Below are 15,298 nucleotides of genomic sequence, written 5' to 3'. Positions count from 1 at the left end.
GAGGCGAATATCAAGAGCTATATTATTATAACTTGCCATAAAATCAGACAATGCATCTTTCTCCATAAAGCTAATGTTGTGAAACTTGTTAAGAGTTGAAAGCCACTCTCGATCAAGATGACTGCCATTATTACTGCAATTAAAATCACAATCTATTTTATGTAATGAAGGCAATTAAGCTCTGCTGGAGCACACCCAACTCTCCCACCTACAAAGGTGAATATAGTGGGGCCGATTGTCATCTTCCACAATACAGAATATACTTAAGTAAAATGATGTGGAGATTGATGGTTGATATTCATATTTTTGTGTCTTTGCAGGTGCTCTTCTTCAGGAGAGCTTCATCGATGAGCCAGATGGCCTGGTGTCAGTGAACCTGCTGGTGGTGTCTGCCGTGTCGGCCTTCTCCACAGGAGCTGTTATCTCAGGACTGGCCGTGTGCTGGATCATGAGCCACAGACATCGTCACTCCAAGTGCGGGGCCAATGGCACTCGCAGGAAGAGTGACAAAGAGCAGAGCATGTTGGCTCAGGGCAGGAGCGGCTCTGTGATGAGCGTGACCCGGACCAGTGGAGGAGAGAGGAGGCGCTCTCAACCAGACAGTCTCTTTGTCATGCACAACGGCTGGCCCAAAGACATGGACCCGGGTCTGTTGCCCACTCCAGAGCAGACCCCTCTCCAGCAGAAGAGGAGCATGCGCCTCCCTGACACCGACTGGGACCAAAGCCAGACCTTCCTCACTGCCTGTCCCAACAACTCTGTCATCTACCTGAGCTCAAAGTTCTTACATGGTGGAGGAGGCGGGATGGTGAGGATAGATGACCCCGGGGAGGTGGTGCTGCCCCCCCACACAGAACGTCAGCGTTACTTGATCCTGGCAGCACAGAGAGGAGACCATGGAGGGGGACGCCCCACAGGCCCCCTGCGGAACTCAGCCGGGGACTACATCTACCCCGCCACACCGCAGGACTCCCCCGACAGGCGCAGGGTGGTGTCCGCGCCCACGCCTCACATGGACTACGGAGACCCGCGCTGGACCCACGAGACGCTTAACTACAACGCCAACAACGCAGCGCCCTACCACCCGCACCGGCACGGGCTGATCCGGCCCGACATGCAGGCGCCGAGGGGTCTGGGGGAGCTGGCAGACTTCAGCCACCTCCTGGTCAAGAACATGGGAGAGCGTACACCTAGTGGTCAGTGAGGTGAAATTCAACACAAGCTGCTGTGTATAAGCTCTCGAACAAACCATTGTCCAACACAAATTTGGATTCCAGTACGCTCCCAGACTCCTGTCCCAACCTTACCCTGTCTGTCCTCTCTCACCACCATTCAATGTCCAGGCGTCATTTTGCCGTCCAGGAGAGAGACTCCTCTCGTACGCCTGTCTGAGGTACTCTGATGTATGTACGCCTGTCTGAGGTACTCTCATGTACGCCTGTGTGTGAGGTACGAGGTACTTCCTGCGTCTCAGCCAGTGGCACGGCGCACAGAGCAACAGGACAGGCCTGTACAGGGAAGGTGCAAACCAAGGAGAGTCTTCTCATGGGACAGTATTGAGAAAACTGGCAATTCTCACAGAATCAAATGTGAACAGTCTCGCTCCATCGTTTTTCTCACCATGGTCGTTTTTTGAGTGTGAAATCTAATTTCTGCTTTTTTTATTTTTGTGCCAGTGGCATCCATTGGACAATGGTGAGCTTTGTTTTGGGTCTAAAAATGCCTGAAACTGTGCCAAGTGGCAGTGACTCTGACTGAACTCAGCTGTGTGTGTGTGTGTGTGTGTGTGTGTGCGTGTGCGTGCGTGTGCTTGTGTGTGCGTGCTTGTGTGTGCGTGCTTGTGTGTGTGTGCGTGCTTGTGCGTGTGTGTGTGTGCGTGCTTGTGTGTGCGTGTGCGTGCTTGTGTGTGCGTGCTTGTGTGCGTGTGCGTGCTTGTGTGTGCGTGCTTGTGTGTGCGTGCTTGTGCGTGTGTGTGCGTGTGTGTGCGTGTGCGTGCTTGTGTGTGCGTGTGCATGTGTGTGCGTGTGTGTGCGTGTGCGTGTGCGTGCTTATGTGTGCGTGTGCGTGAATGAGACACACTCCATGTCCTGTTTAACTGTGAATGGTGTGACTTTTCTGTGTTGAAACTGATGTTAAGGTTATTTTCCCTTTTCTATGTACAATCATTTAGAGACGTTTAGATTCGTCTCTTAAAATATGTTTTAACAATCAGTGATGGGACAACCAGTGGCTAGTGAAGGAAGATCCTTCTTGTAAAGTTTATAATCTTTATATTTAAAGTGCACATAGCCATGGAGTGAAAGAAAGCAATAATGAGCAAGTCATAAAAGGGAAGAGGACATACTATATTACTTACTTTACCTGTTTTTCATGCTTTGGGTGTTAAAATGAGCAGTATGTATTATTGGCCCATTACTGTGGCAAGGCGGAGATGCTGTGGTCTCTTTGATTACCACATCCCATCAGAGTGAGGGAATGTGAGCAGAGGCCAGACCGGACTGTGAGGCCCCTGGGAGCCCTATTCACTCTCCTCTGCCACCACACTGAGCGCCTTTGTGCCCCAAAAGCAAAGAGGAGACTGCAGCAACAAATAGCAGTTAAGAGTCAGGGGCTGAGTCCAACGCCGCTGCCCCATAGAATATAAATGAGAGGGACAGCAAGTCTATCCATCATGTGAGATACGTCCAGTCATCTCCTGTGTCGGCGCTGAGGTGGGGCAAAGGGCCGATTCCAAACTGCCTCAATGCCCAGCCCCTTGTGACTTTTTGTCAATGAAAGCAGATGGGCAGAAGTTAGGTGTGGAGTTACCCGTTCAAACCTGTATTCAAATGTAGATCCAGAGATTGTTTTTGTTGATCTGGGTCACAGCGCTGCGTGGGGCTTTTGCTGTGTGTCTCATCGGATTTACTAACATCTTTGATCCACTGTACCTCCGTTCTCACCTTACTCCCCTTTGTTCAATACCTCTTCAGTTAAACCTCTTGGGTTGTTAAGAAGCGGTTATCTTTATTCAAGACACTAAACCTTGCAGCATATGTACAGTGAGGCGACGCACAAAATGTCATTGTGTTGGTCACAGAAAGTGTACCGGAACACGACAGTTGTCTCAGTTGTTTTTTGTGATTGACAAAATCCAGGCTATTCATGCTAAAAGCAAATAGAAGAATGTGTCTAACAACCTTTTACTCCCAACTTCTCCCTTTACTAACTGGTACCTTAGTCCAAAATCCACACTGCGTAAATTGAAAGTAATCTGCTGTTTCTCATTCCCATTTATACTCTGCTCTTTGACTCGTTTTGTTTTCCACATGTTGTGCCATCTTTAAATCCACCTTCAATCCACAAGACTTTCTTTACTTAGAAAAACATTTACTATAATCTTTCTATAAAAGGTTTTTTGTGAATAGGGATGTCAAGATTATTAAGTCAAGCGACAATCGTGATTATTTAGGTCACAATATAATCGTAAAGACTAAAAAATTATAATTGTGACATTGTTTATTTTTCTAAACTAAATTAAGTCTTCTTTTTAGAAGCTAAATTAAGTCCCATCTGCTCACCCTTTCCTCACGACAGTAAACCTAAATGTAAAGTGCTTTTTTATCTTGCTGTTTATGTCAAAATGATCATTCAGATAGAGCAGGTCACACATTGAGGAGCAGTAATGTATTAAGAAATCAAGAAGGAAAGATAGTTGAGGACTTTATTGTCCTTTTGGTCATGATGTTTATAATCGATAATCGATAATGTTTTTTTCTCACAATGATCTTTACATTCAAATCGTGTCATTCCTAGTCAAGTAAGTTTCCCTGGTGCTTTTAATACACTTTTAGCCTATATTTTGATCCAGTTACCAGTGGATTATTGCCCACATTACCCCAGTGTGGGTCATTAGTATTGTGCCCATGGAGCCCTCCACCACCAGGCCGCTCATCTCGTCCTCGTTTTATCTCCATCAGTGCACCAGCCTCAGCCCTCACCCCATGTCTCCTCTGGTGTTGTACTAAACATGCTTGATTAGATAAAAACGACTTTGAGCACTCTCTAATGAAGATCACTATGGACACATCAGTGTACATGGCACCAGCTATTTAGCCTAGCTCACAGCTAACCACGGCACAGGCAAAGCAGCCCGTGAACCAACGTCTAATGTTTGAATGAAGGATCAGCTCAAGCTTAAATTAGGCCAGCGATGACTGATATAAATACACTGTTAGAGGCGGGAAATGTATCGAATTTTAGATAATAGCATGATTTTTTTTTTAAAGATATGCAAAATGATACAACATAACATTTAAAGGGTATTTTTTTGCAGTTTTGTGATTGATTTCACAGACATTTCACAGTTGTCTGGTAATTAAACCTAAACTTTTATGTTAGAGACATATTTTTGACTTAATATAGTCTGACTCAAACTTAAAAAGAATTGCCCAGCCCTACTGTGTATGAACCTAAACATCATAGAGCCAAACTTTAATAAGAATTCATGTGCTATTATATTGCATAGCTTTATGCTGCCCCAAGGTACCAAACTCATCAGGGTCAATCTTGGTGAAGTGTCTTGCCCACTAACTGGTCACATCCAGACAGATAAAAATAAATCTAAACAATGAATTCATTGCATTTGCAGTTGATTTCCCAGTGAATTGCCATGTCTATGCCACATGGAGCACTAAGACAATCAAACCGTTTAACACCATATTCACATTTAGTTTAACCGCACCTTATGGCTCAATGTTCAATCTAATTTGGTTTATTCAATGATAAGTTGGAAATCAAAGCTGTTCCCAGAAGCAGCCTTCTTTATTTCATATCAAAGCCTTCAAGGGTGGCAATTTTTCCAGACATTTTCAGTGGCCCTCATGCAGTAAATTACTTTTCTTGCTTTAGCATTGTGCTGAGAAACGTTTTAGTTTGGACTCTTTTTACATAGCATACAGTAGTGCTCCAGTATCATTACACCACACACACACACACACACACACACACGTTTGTTTGTGTGGTAAATGATCCCAGCCGGTAACTGCCATTTGGCCAATCCAGCTCTCCCTCTTTCAAAAGGAGGACGATTCCCTGGCCAACTAAAAGCACAAAGTAAGACATAAACAAGACCTTACTTTTTTGTTGTAAAGATGTATTTAGAGAACATTCTGTCATGTTTCTATGGTTTGCTTCGGTGGTATATATTTGATTTGAAGTCTATTGTTGTTGTTGATTTCTGGTGTGTCGGACTGACAATGAAGACTAAAGACTATCACCTTATGGACTGAGATGCTGCTTCCTGTTTTGAGGGAGAGTAGCGTCTCCTTCTACTACTGTGAAGGACACCTATTGCCGTGCTGTGGCTATATGACCAGATGCCCTACCACCTGTACATACCCCTGATGCTTACCTGTAATTTTGAAGTGCAGTAGCTGCATGAAGACACAGCCAATTGTACAGTCCTGTGTGATTTTGTACATTACATGCAAGTGTGTGCCAATCAATGTGTCTCCATACACACAAGCCACACGTGCATGCCCCTGCTCCAGCCGCACAGAAACCACACACACACACACACACACACTACAGTCCAGGGGCTGTGACCACGCCCCCTCACCGCCCTGAGCGCTGCCTGTCACTCCTCATGGAGACATACTGTGTCAACTTTCTTATTGTAATAAACCACTTGACATTCACCTCTGATCGCTGTTGAATTATTTATGAAATTAATTTGCAGAAAAGGAAAAGTGCTGTTTTAAAAAGTCATTGGAGGCTTGTGTTTATTCATTGTTTAGCAATGATTTCAAAAGCCAAATGTATTTTACTGCCAACATGATTCCATCCCTCCTTCAGAAAATCCACTTTTTGTTGATGATATTTGTAGAAGACGGTATTTTTTTAAAACAGAGACGTCTTTGTTTGCATTTGAAATTTTCAGAGTTTATATCAAGCCGTTATGGTCAATAATAATACCCCTGCTTTGTCTGGCATGTTTTCTGGCAAAGTTTTCCATCTTCATGGAGCAGGAAATGCCACCTGGTAAAGTTACAGGTCAGATCTGTGGAGCGGCACTCACTTAAAACGAACCAGGCAAAACAATAACATCTCCATGGTGACTGGAAAGGTTACATGGTGAACCTTTAGGTAGTACAATTCAAAATGTATTATTGATTCCACCTTGGTAGGAGTAGATTAGTAAGTAGTTTGATCTGAAACAAAGAATTGTTTGTGTGGTATTTTTCATAGAATCTAATATTGTAGAATACTGAGATTAATTTTAACAAGAAACCTTAGAAATAACATTTCAAATAACTAAATGTATGGGCTTTACGTAGTTGAGGGCCCTTCATCTGTATGAAAATAGAATGAAATATCCAGTGATTTTGGACAATTGCTGAAGACTGACATACCAACTCTTACCATTGGAGGGCGCTAAAGCCATGGAAGTGTGAGTACAACAGAGTGACACTGCAGCAGCTTCTGTCCTAAAGCATAAAGACTTAATGACATGCATTTAATACTGTCAGCACAGCCACTCCATATACATAAACACAAATATTAAAGTTTAAATGTGTGATTTTAACATCATAATCCCCAGGTAAACTGACAGAGCCGTGTCCCGCGCCTCATCTCTGTCTCTGGGGAGAATATCAGATCATTTCACACGGACCAATCTGGTGTCCCAGTCAAGTTTTATGAAGCAGAAGCTCCGCAATGCTGCAGTTTATCACAGGTGTGTCGGGAAAACAGCAGCAGAGCCATAGCAACAGCCAACAACTGCACCACTTTTATTTACACGTCTTCAACTGTCATGACTGGAGCAGTATCCTGGTTACTCCTGTCTTCAACATCTGAATCAGACTCTTGGCCACTTCAATGACACATTTTTATTCCACTATTTTATCACCCGTGTTTTTTCTATTTTCTGACTAAGATAATCACCATGTCAGTCCAGGAACATAAGAAAAATATGCTAAATAAATTAAAGTTTGTTTTTTCTCCACTTGCCCTGCAATGTAAAACAAAACCACTAGAGGGCTCTGTACTCCAAGAAAAACTCCAAGCTCCAAGTAATAACATATTTGAATAATGAATGTTATCTCATCTGTAACCATTACATGAATTACTCTTTAAAATAAATACATTATATATCTAGGAGTGTGTGTGACACTGGGACACGGAGGAGGGAAATCTAGAGCGGGGACATTTTTAAAGTCTAAATGAAGTATCCCGGTGTAAAACAGCATGGTTCAAAGTTGGATGCAAGAATGGGTTGGATTTAAAGTAATGTAAATATATAATCTAAAGTTTAAGAACGCTATGGACCTACATCCTAATCATTTGACAGTGAGAAATGTGTCTGTGACCATTCGGTCACTGCTGTAGGCCAAATGTGAGTTTAATCCAGAGCTGTATTAGTCATAACTCTTGACAGTTTAGTGTGAACTCAACTCACACCAGACAGAGTTAGAGCCACATACTGACACAGACAAAGTGGAGGGACAGAGACTTTTTTTGTGTGACATGATGTGCAACTCAACTATTATCATATTTTAACCCTGTCTTCATAAACTTAAAGTAGCATTCTGATTGATTTATGTTTGAGTAATCCTTTATGGTGATGCATGTTTTTAACCTACTCATGTTCCTAAAATTCAGACGGAAATTTCACTATGAACAGGAGGTCAATGGACCTGTTTCTTTTATTTACATGTTTATTTTTGAGGCTCAACAAAATGTAAAATCATGATCCATATACAGTTATAGCTCTTTAAGATCAGGTCTCGCTGTTTGTTATTGTGGTTATGATCAACTACTTTGGTGTTTCATCTGCTATTTATCAAAGCAAGGCAGACAAAATCTACGTAGACAAAATGGTCAGATCTGCTGCTAAATCATTTGAATCATTCCCTTTACTTACATTGCATCTATAGAGTTGTATGGAACATTGTAACTTATAAAGGCTGTTTTCTCTAAATGCATTTTTCTCCTATAGAGACATAAAGATCACCTCTTAAAGTTTAACACACTTTATGATCATAAAAAAATAATTTCTTGATATATTATTTGTTTCATTTATTTATAACTTTCAACATTTTCAGTCAAATCTTGGTTACTCGATTAATGATGTACAAAATCCCCTCGGTATATTTTTACATAGAATATTTCAACAAAATTAAGTCATAGATTTAAATTTGGCTCTAACCATTATTTTTGATTCATGTTCAAATATGTGCAATTTTGCCCTTTTAAAATGTATCATTTATATATGAAATGATGAAACCCTTTTCATGTATCCCACATTTTCTTATATTTATTTAAGTAATTTACATTAGACGTTTCAAATGTATATTTTCCTTTTCACCTGCAGTATTGTGCCTTAATTACGGATCCTGTTTTCATGATATTATTAGAAAAGTGCATTTTCAACATATTGATATTATCAGTTGTAATATATTTAAATCTGACGGAGCACGATTTGTTGAATTTGTCTGATCACTCACTGCAGACACATAATTAAAGCACAGTTGTTTTAACGGTTTCGATTGTGGTTTCTTTTTTGCGCATTCAGAGAAATTCCAGACCAGCCCAACCTCACCAGACGACACCAAACCAGCAATCATCTCCAGCCCAAACCAACCAACCACCAAAATCACAAAAGTGCCTGGTATATTTAGTCTTTGGTGGTCAAATCAGGCCCTCAAATAGTTTATTCATCTCCAATTCTTCACACATATAGCTTTATTTGCGCCTTTACTTTGGCGGTGTTTGGGGTGGTTGAGTAGACCAGAGGGGAGGATTTTGAGTTGTAAATTATGGTTCTGCTCAAAATGAAAACCACGTCGCTGTATAGTCCTAACAATGCGTCTGCTCTTGGACTGGATTCTGTCTGACCTTTTGTTCTCTTTATTCTGGGCCACATTATGGCAGAGCGGCACTATATACACTGGTGATGCTGTACGTTTGTGAATACTAAGTGGGCTGATGGCAACCTGCGTCGCGGTTGTGGTGTTAGGTGTAATTTTAAAGTCAGCGGGGGTCGTGATGGAGACGTAGAGCTAATTGACGTGTCAGCGGGGCGTGCAGCTGTACATAAACATCATCAACACCCACAGAACATACACAAGGATATTCTGTTGTCACATATGGATAAAATGGTTTAATCTCGCATTTGTTAGTTTAAAAAAGCGAATGCTCTGCTGCAGTGTGAACTTCACCAGGAGAAATGTTGAATGGTTAAACAACTATAATCCAGACGTGAATTTTTAGATGGGTGGATAGATACAGTCAGTGGTGGCATCAGGCCAATTTAGCCTTGAGGCCCCTAGCTGGAGGGGCCCTCTGTCAGATGCCCTTCCAGATGACTGTGTACTGATATTAGAATGGAACGGTCCGTGAGTGCGTACTGAGTGGGAGGGAACCAGAAGAGAGGCTGTGCTAGTTTCAAAGAAAACCTACGTGAGACTGATGGGGACATGTCCAATGTTGAGCAGGGTAAAGTCCCCACATTTACAGTTTGTCCCCCACAAACGGCAGATCAGCGAGATTCTGCAGCAAATCCGTTACTCTTTATATTTTCTTCCAATGTGCAGAGTACGGAGAGGAGCAGGCGCTTGTACAAACAACCTTACACCGAGATCACTTGTGGATCAGAGCCACTGGTAAAAAGTCTTATCTTGTAAATAAATGCAGAACAGTGAATATAAAGCAATTCAATTTAATTTTGCCTTGGGCACCTAAAATTTCTACTGGATACAGTAGATCGATAAATACCAACCAGCCATATTTTTGTGTCAGAAACACATTTGACATCAAATTTCTGAAACAACCATGAGGAAAGACAAATCCCATGGTCATGGAAAAGATGTCAGTGTGTTTGAGAAGGTTCAAGTCATTGGCATCAAGCAGAGAAAAGATCCAAGGAGAAACAGAAACTAATCTCCTCCAGATCTGAACCCCAGTGAGAGAGTTTGGAGCTGGAGAAGGCTTTGTGCAGCGGTCACTCTCTCCATCATCGACACAAGATCAATCTGTGAAAAATACTGCATCATTTGTGGGCCCCTTTTCTTCTTTGCCGACTTTTGTTTGAGTATATATATATATATTTTTTTGTGACTTCAAGTAAACATATGTGTTGGCACACTGTATATTTGTATATTTGTATCAGGTGATTTTATGTTTGTACCAGCTGTAGTAACATAAGTGTTTTAGATTAACAATTAACTGAATATATTTTTATGTTTATGTGAGGCTTAATTTAACCTTAAACTTAACCTTGACCTTCGTGCTCTTGGATAGAGGGATGAAGCAAGAGACAACACTGAAGACTGAACCACAACCACCTTTAGAGAGCTAAAGGAAACCACACAAATGCAGAACTTCAGCACACACTTCCCTTCAATTCAATTCAAATCAAATCAGAAAACACTGTAAATGTTTTTTCCTCTTTATAATCTTTGTTGTGACCAAACCAGTGCAGATTACAAGATACACATACATCATCATGCATACATTGGTGATATTTGTTTGCCGGGAGAAGGTCAGATACACAGAAACATGTTTTATTCATTCTTCAATCTCTCAAACGCCTCATGCATCCATCCAGTTTCTTACAGCGCTCACTGTTAAGCAATGACATTTCCCTGACTCCACAAAGCTCTTGTCTGGATGGAAATTACTTGGCAATTCCTGTCTGAACATAGGTTTTTTTCAGGCAATTTGGCCCATGCATTACACAGTCTTGACACAGAAATGCCAGCAGACTAATGTAAAAGCATTTTGTTCTCTATAAAACAAGAGCTGCTTTTACTCAATCAGTGAGTGACAGGAACTAGACAATTCAATTAATAGCTTTTCATGTTTTTCTAATTGTAATTTTATTTTTCGGTGGAACAAGATCCGTGGTAAATGTTTGTATCATAGTTTTACGTCAGTCGAGCAGCAGTTTGTTAAAGGAGTTTATGTTCGAGGAGGGAATCTCTTTATGTCTTCAAAGCCGAAAATTCCCTCCAAAATGCAAAGAAAATGTACACATTTCTCTGTGAACATTTCAGTTTTCAGGCAAAAATCCACACTAACTATCACCACTGGTGTTTTGTGTTGACGTCCAACCAGAAAGTCAAATAAAAAATATCCCCACAATTGTCAAACGAGGGAAAACTAAGTACTTTATCATTTGAATCTGAAATGAAATTATGTTGAACACATAATAGAAAGTTCTGTTCATAACTTTTGTGTTAACTTTGATGAACATTTGTAACGAGACCAAGAATAAAATATGAAATTGTAATTGTTGTAAGCTTTCAAAAGACACAACACAACGTACTCCTTTTTGAAGTCAATTACTTTACAGGTTTATGCAATTGCTCTTTAGCTACAAATAACACAATTCATAGATAAATGAAGCCCAGTTCCTTTTCAGGTCAAAACAAATGTTTCCTCATTGTAGCTCCAGTAAATTGCAAACATGATATTTCTTATGGCACTTGGATCATCCTCTGTACAAGGCACATCCGCGCGGGAAAACAGGGACAAACCGGCTTCTGACATGAGCTTTTGGATTGAAAAGTGTCATTTACTCAACACACACAGCTAAGAATGACAACACAAACAGGAAATTAGATAATGCTGTTGTTTTTTTTAGATTAAGCCCGTATCAAATTATTAAGAAAGCAATTTAACATCATCTTTAAAATGATTCAGGACTTTCACGGCATTGGACAACTCATTCTATTCGAATAAATTGTGGTGTTACATACAGGACATGCAATGTTTGAATGTACGTCTTAAAGTACAGGTCAGAGTTTATCGGGGCAGTAGAACGAGCCATAAATTGGTCCATTGAAATACGTATGCGGCCCAATTTTAGCTCTTTATTCAGTGTACTCTCCTTTTGTGGCTGGAATCGCCCGACTATTCTGGAAAATAGTCCTCTTTTTTCTCCCATGTTGCTGTTCACTCAAGGATGTTTACCTGCTTTGTGTGAGATCACATCTGCCATTATCCAGCCGAGCTTACCGAGCATCACCAGGGCAACCAGGTCAGAGGGCACTATATTGCCGAGGTACAAGGATTAGATGTAAAAGTACTACATAAATCCCTTGGAGGAGGACAATGTGTACTTTTCAACGCGTTAATTGGAACGAAAACATTTTATTTTTGCGTTCCACGTCATTTTTTGTTTAAAAAACAATTGCCATTCAAGTACAAAATCGTATTGTTGCAAAGGCTCATGGGTAATTGTATGCATTGTGAAGTATAAATTTGTGTCAGTGTGTCACCCCTTGTCGCAGTGATTAGCTGCTGCTGTAACACAATACGTGCTAGATTAATTGAAAGCTGAGTCCGGTCCCGGGACATGTTAGATCTTTTGGGGCGATACGTTCTTATCTGGATCCTTAGTCTCTGGTCGGTCCTGCGTCCACAGTGGGATGGAAAGTGAGACAGAAGGACTGATGGACTGTGGAGCTGACCCGGTCATCGCAGCTGTATCAGTCACCTGAACGGCACAGGTGCGCTCAGATCAGGAGAGGATAGGACGGCAGCGAGAGAGACGACTTTGGTTCACAGGGCAACACGTTCAGGTTTCACTTTAAAACACAGCGTTCAAGTAGTATTCAAGGTCTGCGTCTGTTAGGGAACACTGTGCAGTATTTGTACTCACTGTGTGGTACTTGTATTCACTGTGTGTACATGTATTCACTGTGTGGCACATGTATTCACTGTGTGGTATATGTATTCACTGGGCAGTACTTGTATTCACTCTGTGGTACATGTATTCACTGTGTGGTACATGTATTCACTGGGCAGTACTTGTATTCACTCTGTGGTACATGTATTCACTGTGTGGCACATGTATTCACTGTGTGGTACATGTATTCACTGTGTGTACATGTATTCACTGTGTGTACATGTATTCACTGTGTGGTACATGTATTCACTGTGTGGTATATGTATTCACTGTGCAGTACTTGTATTCACGCTGTGGTACGTGTATTCACTGTGTGGTATATGTATTCACTGTGCAGTACTTGTATTCACTCTGTGGCACATGTATTCACTGTGTGTACATGTATTCACTGTGCAGTACTTGTATTCACTCTGTGGCACATGTATTCACTGTGTGGTACATGTATTCACTGTGTGTACATGTATTCACTGTGTGTACATGTATTCACTGTGCAGTACTTGTATTCACTGTGTGGCACATGTATTCACTGTGTGGTACATGTATTCACTGTGTGTACATGTATTCACTGTGTGTACATGTATTCACTGTGTGTACATGTATTCACTGTGCAGTACTTGTATTCACGCTGTGGTACGTGTATTCACTGTGTGGTACATGTATTCACTGTGCAGTACTTGTATTCACTGTGTGTACATGTATTCACTGTGCAGTACTTGTATTCATGCTGTGGTACGTGTATTCACTCTGTGGCACATGTATTCACTGTGTGGTACGGGTATTCACTGTGTGGTACATGTATTCACTGTGGTACATGTATTCACTGTGTGTACATGTATTCAATGTGGTACATGTATTCAATGTGGTACATGTATTCACTGTGGTACATGTATTCAATGTGGTACATGTATTCACTGTGTGTACATGTATTCAATGTGGTACATGTATTCAATGTGGTACATGTATTCAATGTGGTACATGTATTCACTGTGTGGTACATGTATTCACTCTGTGGTACATGTATTCACTGTGTGGTACATATATTCACTCTGTGGTACATGTATTCGCTGTGTGGTACATGTATTCACTGTGTGGTACATGTATTCACTCTGTGGTACATGTATTCGCTGTGTGGTACATGTATTCACTCTGTGTGTACATGTATTCGCTGTGTGGTACATGTGTTCACTCTGTGTGTACATGTATTCACTGTGTGGTACGTGTATTCACTGTATGGTACATGTATTCACTGTGTGGTATTCACTGTGGTACATGTATTCACTGTGTGGTATTCACTGTGGTACATGTATTCACTGTGTGGTATTCACTGTGGTACATGTATTCACTGTGGTACATGTATTCACTGTGGTACATGTATTCACTGTGGTACATGTATTCACTGTGGTACATGTATTCACTGTGGTACATGTATTCACTGTGTGGTATTCACTGTGGTACATGTATTCACTGTGGTACATGTATTCACTGTGGTACATGTATTCACTGTGGTACACTGTGGTACATGTATTCACTGTGGTACATGTATTCACTGTGATACATGTATTCACTGTGGTACACTGTGGTACATGTTTTCACTGTGGTACATGTATTCACTGTGGTACACTGTGGTACATGTATTCACTGTGGTACATGTATTCACTGTGGTACACTGTGGTACATGTATTCACTGTGGTACATGTATTCACTGTGGTACATGTATTCACTGTGGTACACTGTGGTACGTGTATTCACTGTGGTACACTGTGGTACATGTATTCACTGTGGTACATGTATTCACTGTGGTACATGTATTCACTGTGGTACATGTATTCACTGTGGTACACTGTGGTACATGTATTCACTGTGGTACATGTATTCGCTGTGGTACACCGTGGTACATGTATTCACTGTGGTACATGTATTCACTGTGGTACACTGTGGTACATGTATTCACTGTGGTACATGTATTCACTGTGGTACATGTATTCACTGTGGTACACTGTGGTACGTGTATTCACTGTGGTACACTGTGGTACATGTATTCACTGTGGTACATGTATTCACTGTGGTACACTGTGGTACATGTATTCACTGTGGTACACTGTGGTACATGTATTCACTGTGGTACACTGTGGTACATGTATTCACTGTGGTACACTGTGGTACATGTATTCACTGTGGTACATGTATTCACTGTGGTACATGTATTCACTGTGGTACACTGTGGTACGTGTATTCACTGTGGTACACTGTGGTACATGTATTCACTGTGGTACATGTATTCACTGTGGTACATGTATTCACTGTGGTACATGTATTCACTGTGGTACACTGTGGTACATGTATTCACTGTGGTACATGTATTCACTGTGGTACACCGTGGTACATGTATTCACTGTGGTACATGTATTCACTGTGGTACACTGTGGTACATGTATTCACTGTGGTACATGTATTCACTGTGGTACATGTATTCACTGTGGTACACTGTGGTACATGTATTCACTGTGGTACATGTATTCACTGTGGTACACTGTGGTACATGTATTCACTGTGGTACATGTATTCACTGTGGTACACTGTGGTACATGTATTCACTGTGGTACATGTATTCACTGTGGTACACTG

The 15,298-nt window shown here is 41.2% G+C and overlaps 2 protein-coding genes across 2 annotated transcripts in view; one reads left to right on the top strand and one right to left on the bottom strand.

The window, feature by feature from the left end:
• Positions 1-3,159, top strand: part of sema6bb (sema domain, transmembrane domain (TM), and cytoplasmic domain, (semaphorin) 6Bb) — a 127,748-nt gene extending 124,589 nt beyond the window's left edge. The window contains exons 17-18 of the mRNA XM_072437991.1: positions 321-1,782; positions 2,074-3,159. Coding sequence (XP_072294092.1) covers positions 321-1,204 — 884 coding nt within the window. The 3' untranslated portion in view covers positions 1,205-1,782; positions 2,074-3,159. The remainder of the gene's footprint in view (positions 1-320; positions 1,783-2,073) is intronic.
• The window catches only part of plin3 (perilipin 3), a 292,037-nt gene that overhangs the window by 185,238 nt on the left and 91,501 nt on the right, over positions 1-15,298 (bottom strand). The gene's annotated exons all lie outside the window — the stretch shown is intronic.

This window comes from Eucyclogobius newberryi, unplaced genomic scaffold (assembly GCF_026437365.1).
Source record: "Eucyclogobius newberryi isolate DKJ021-1_F unplaced genomic scaffold, fEucNew1.0.hap1 SCAF_9, whole genome shotgun sequence".
Taxonomy (NCBI): domain Eukaryota; kingdom Metazoa; phylum Chordata; class Actinopteri; order Gobiiformes; family Gobiidae; genus Eucyclogobius; species Eucyclogobius newberryi.
This window is presented reverse-complemented; position numbering and strand designations above follow the sequence as displayed.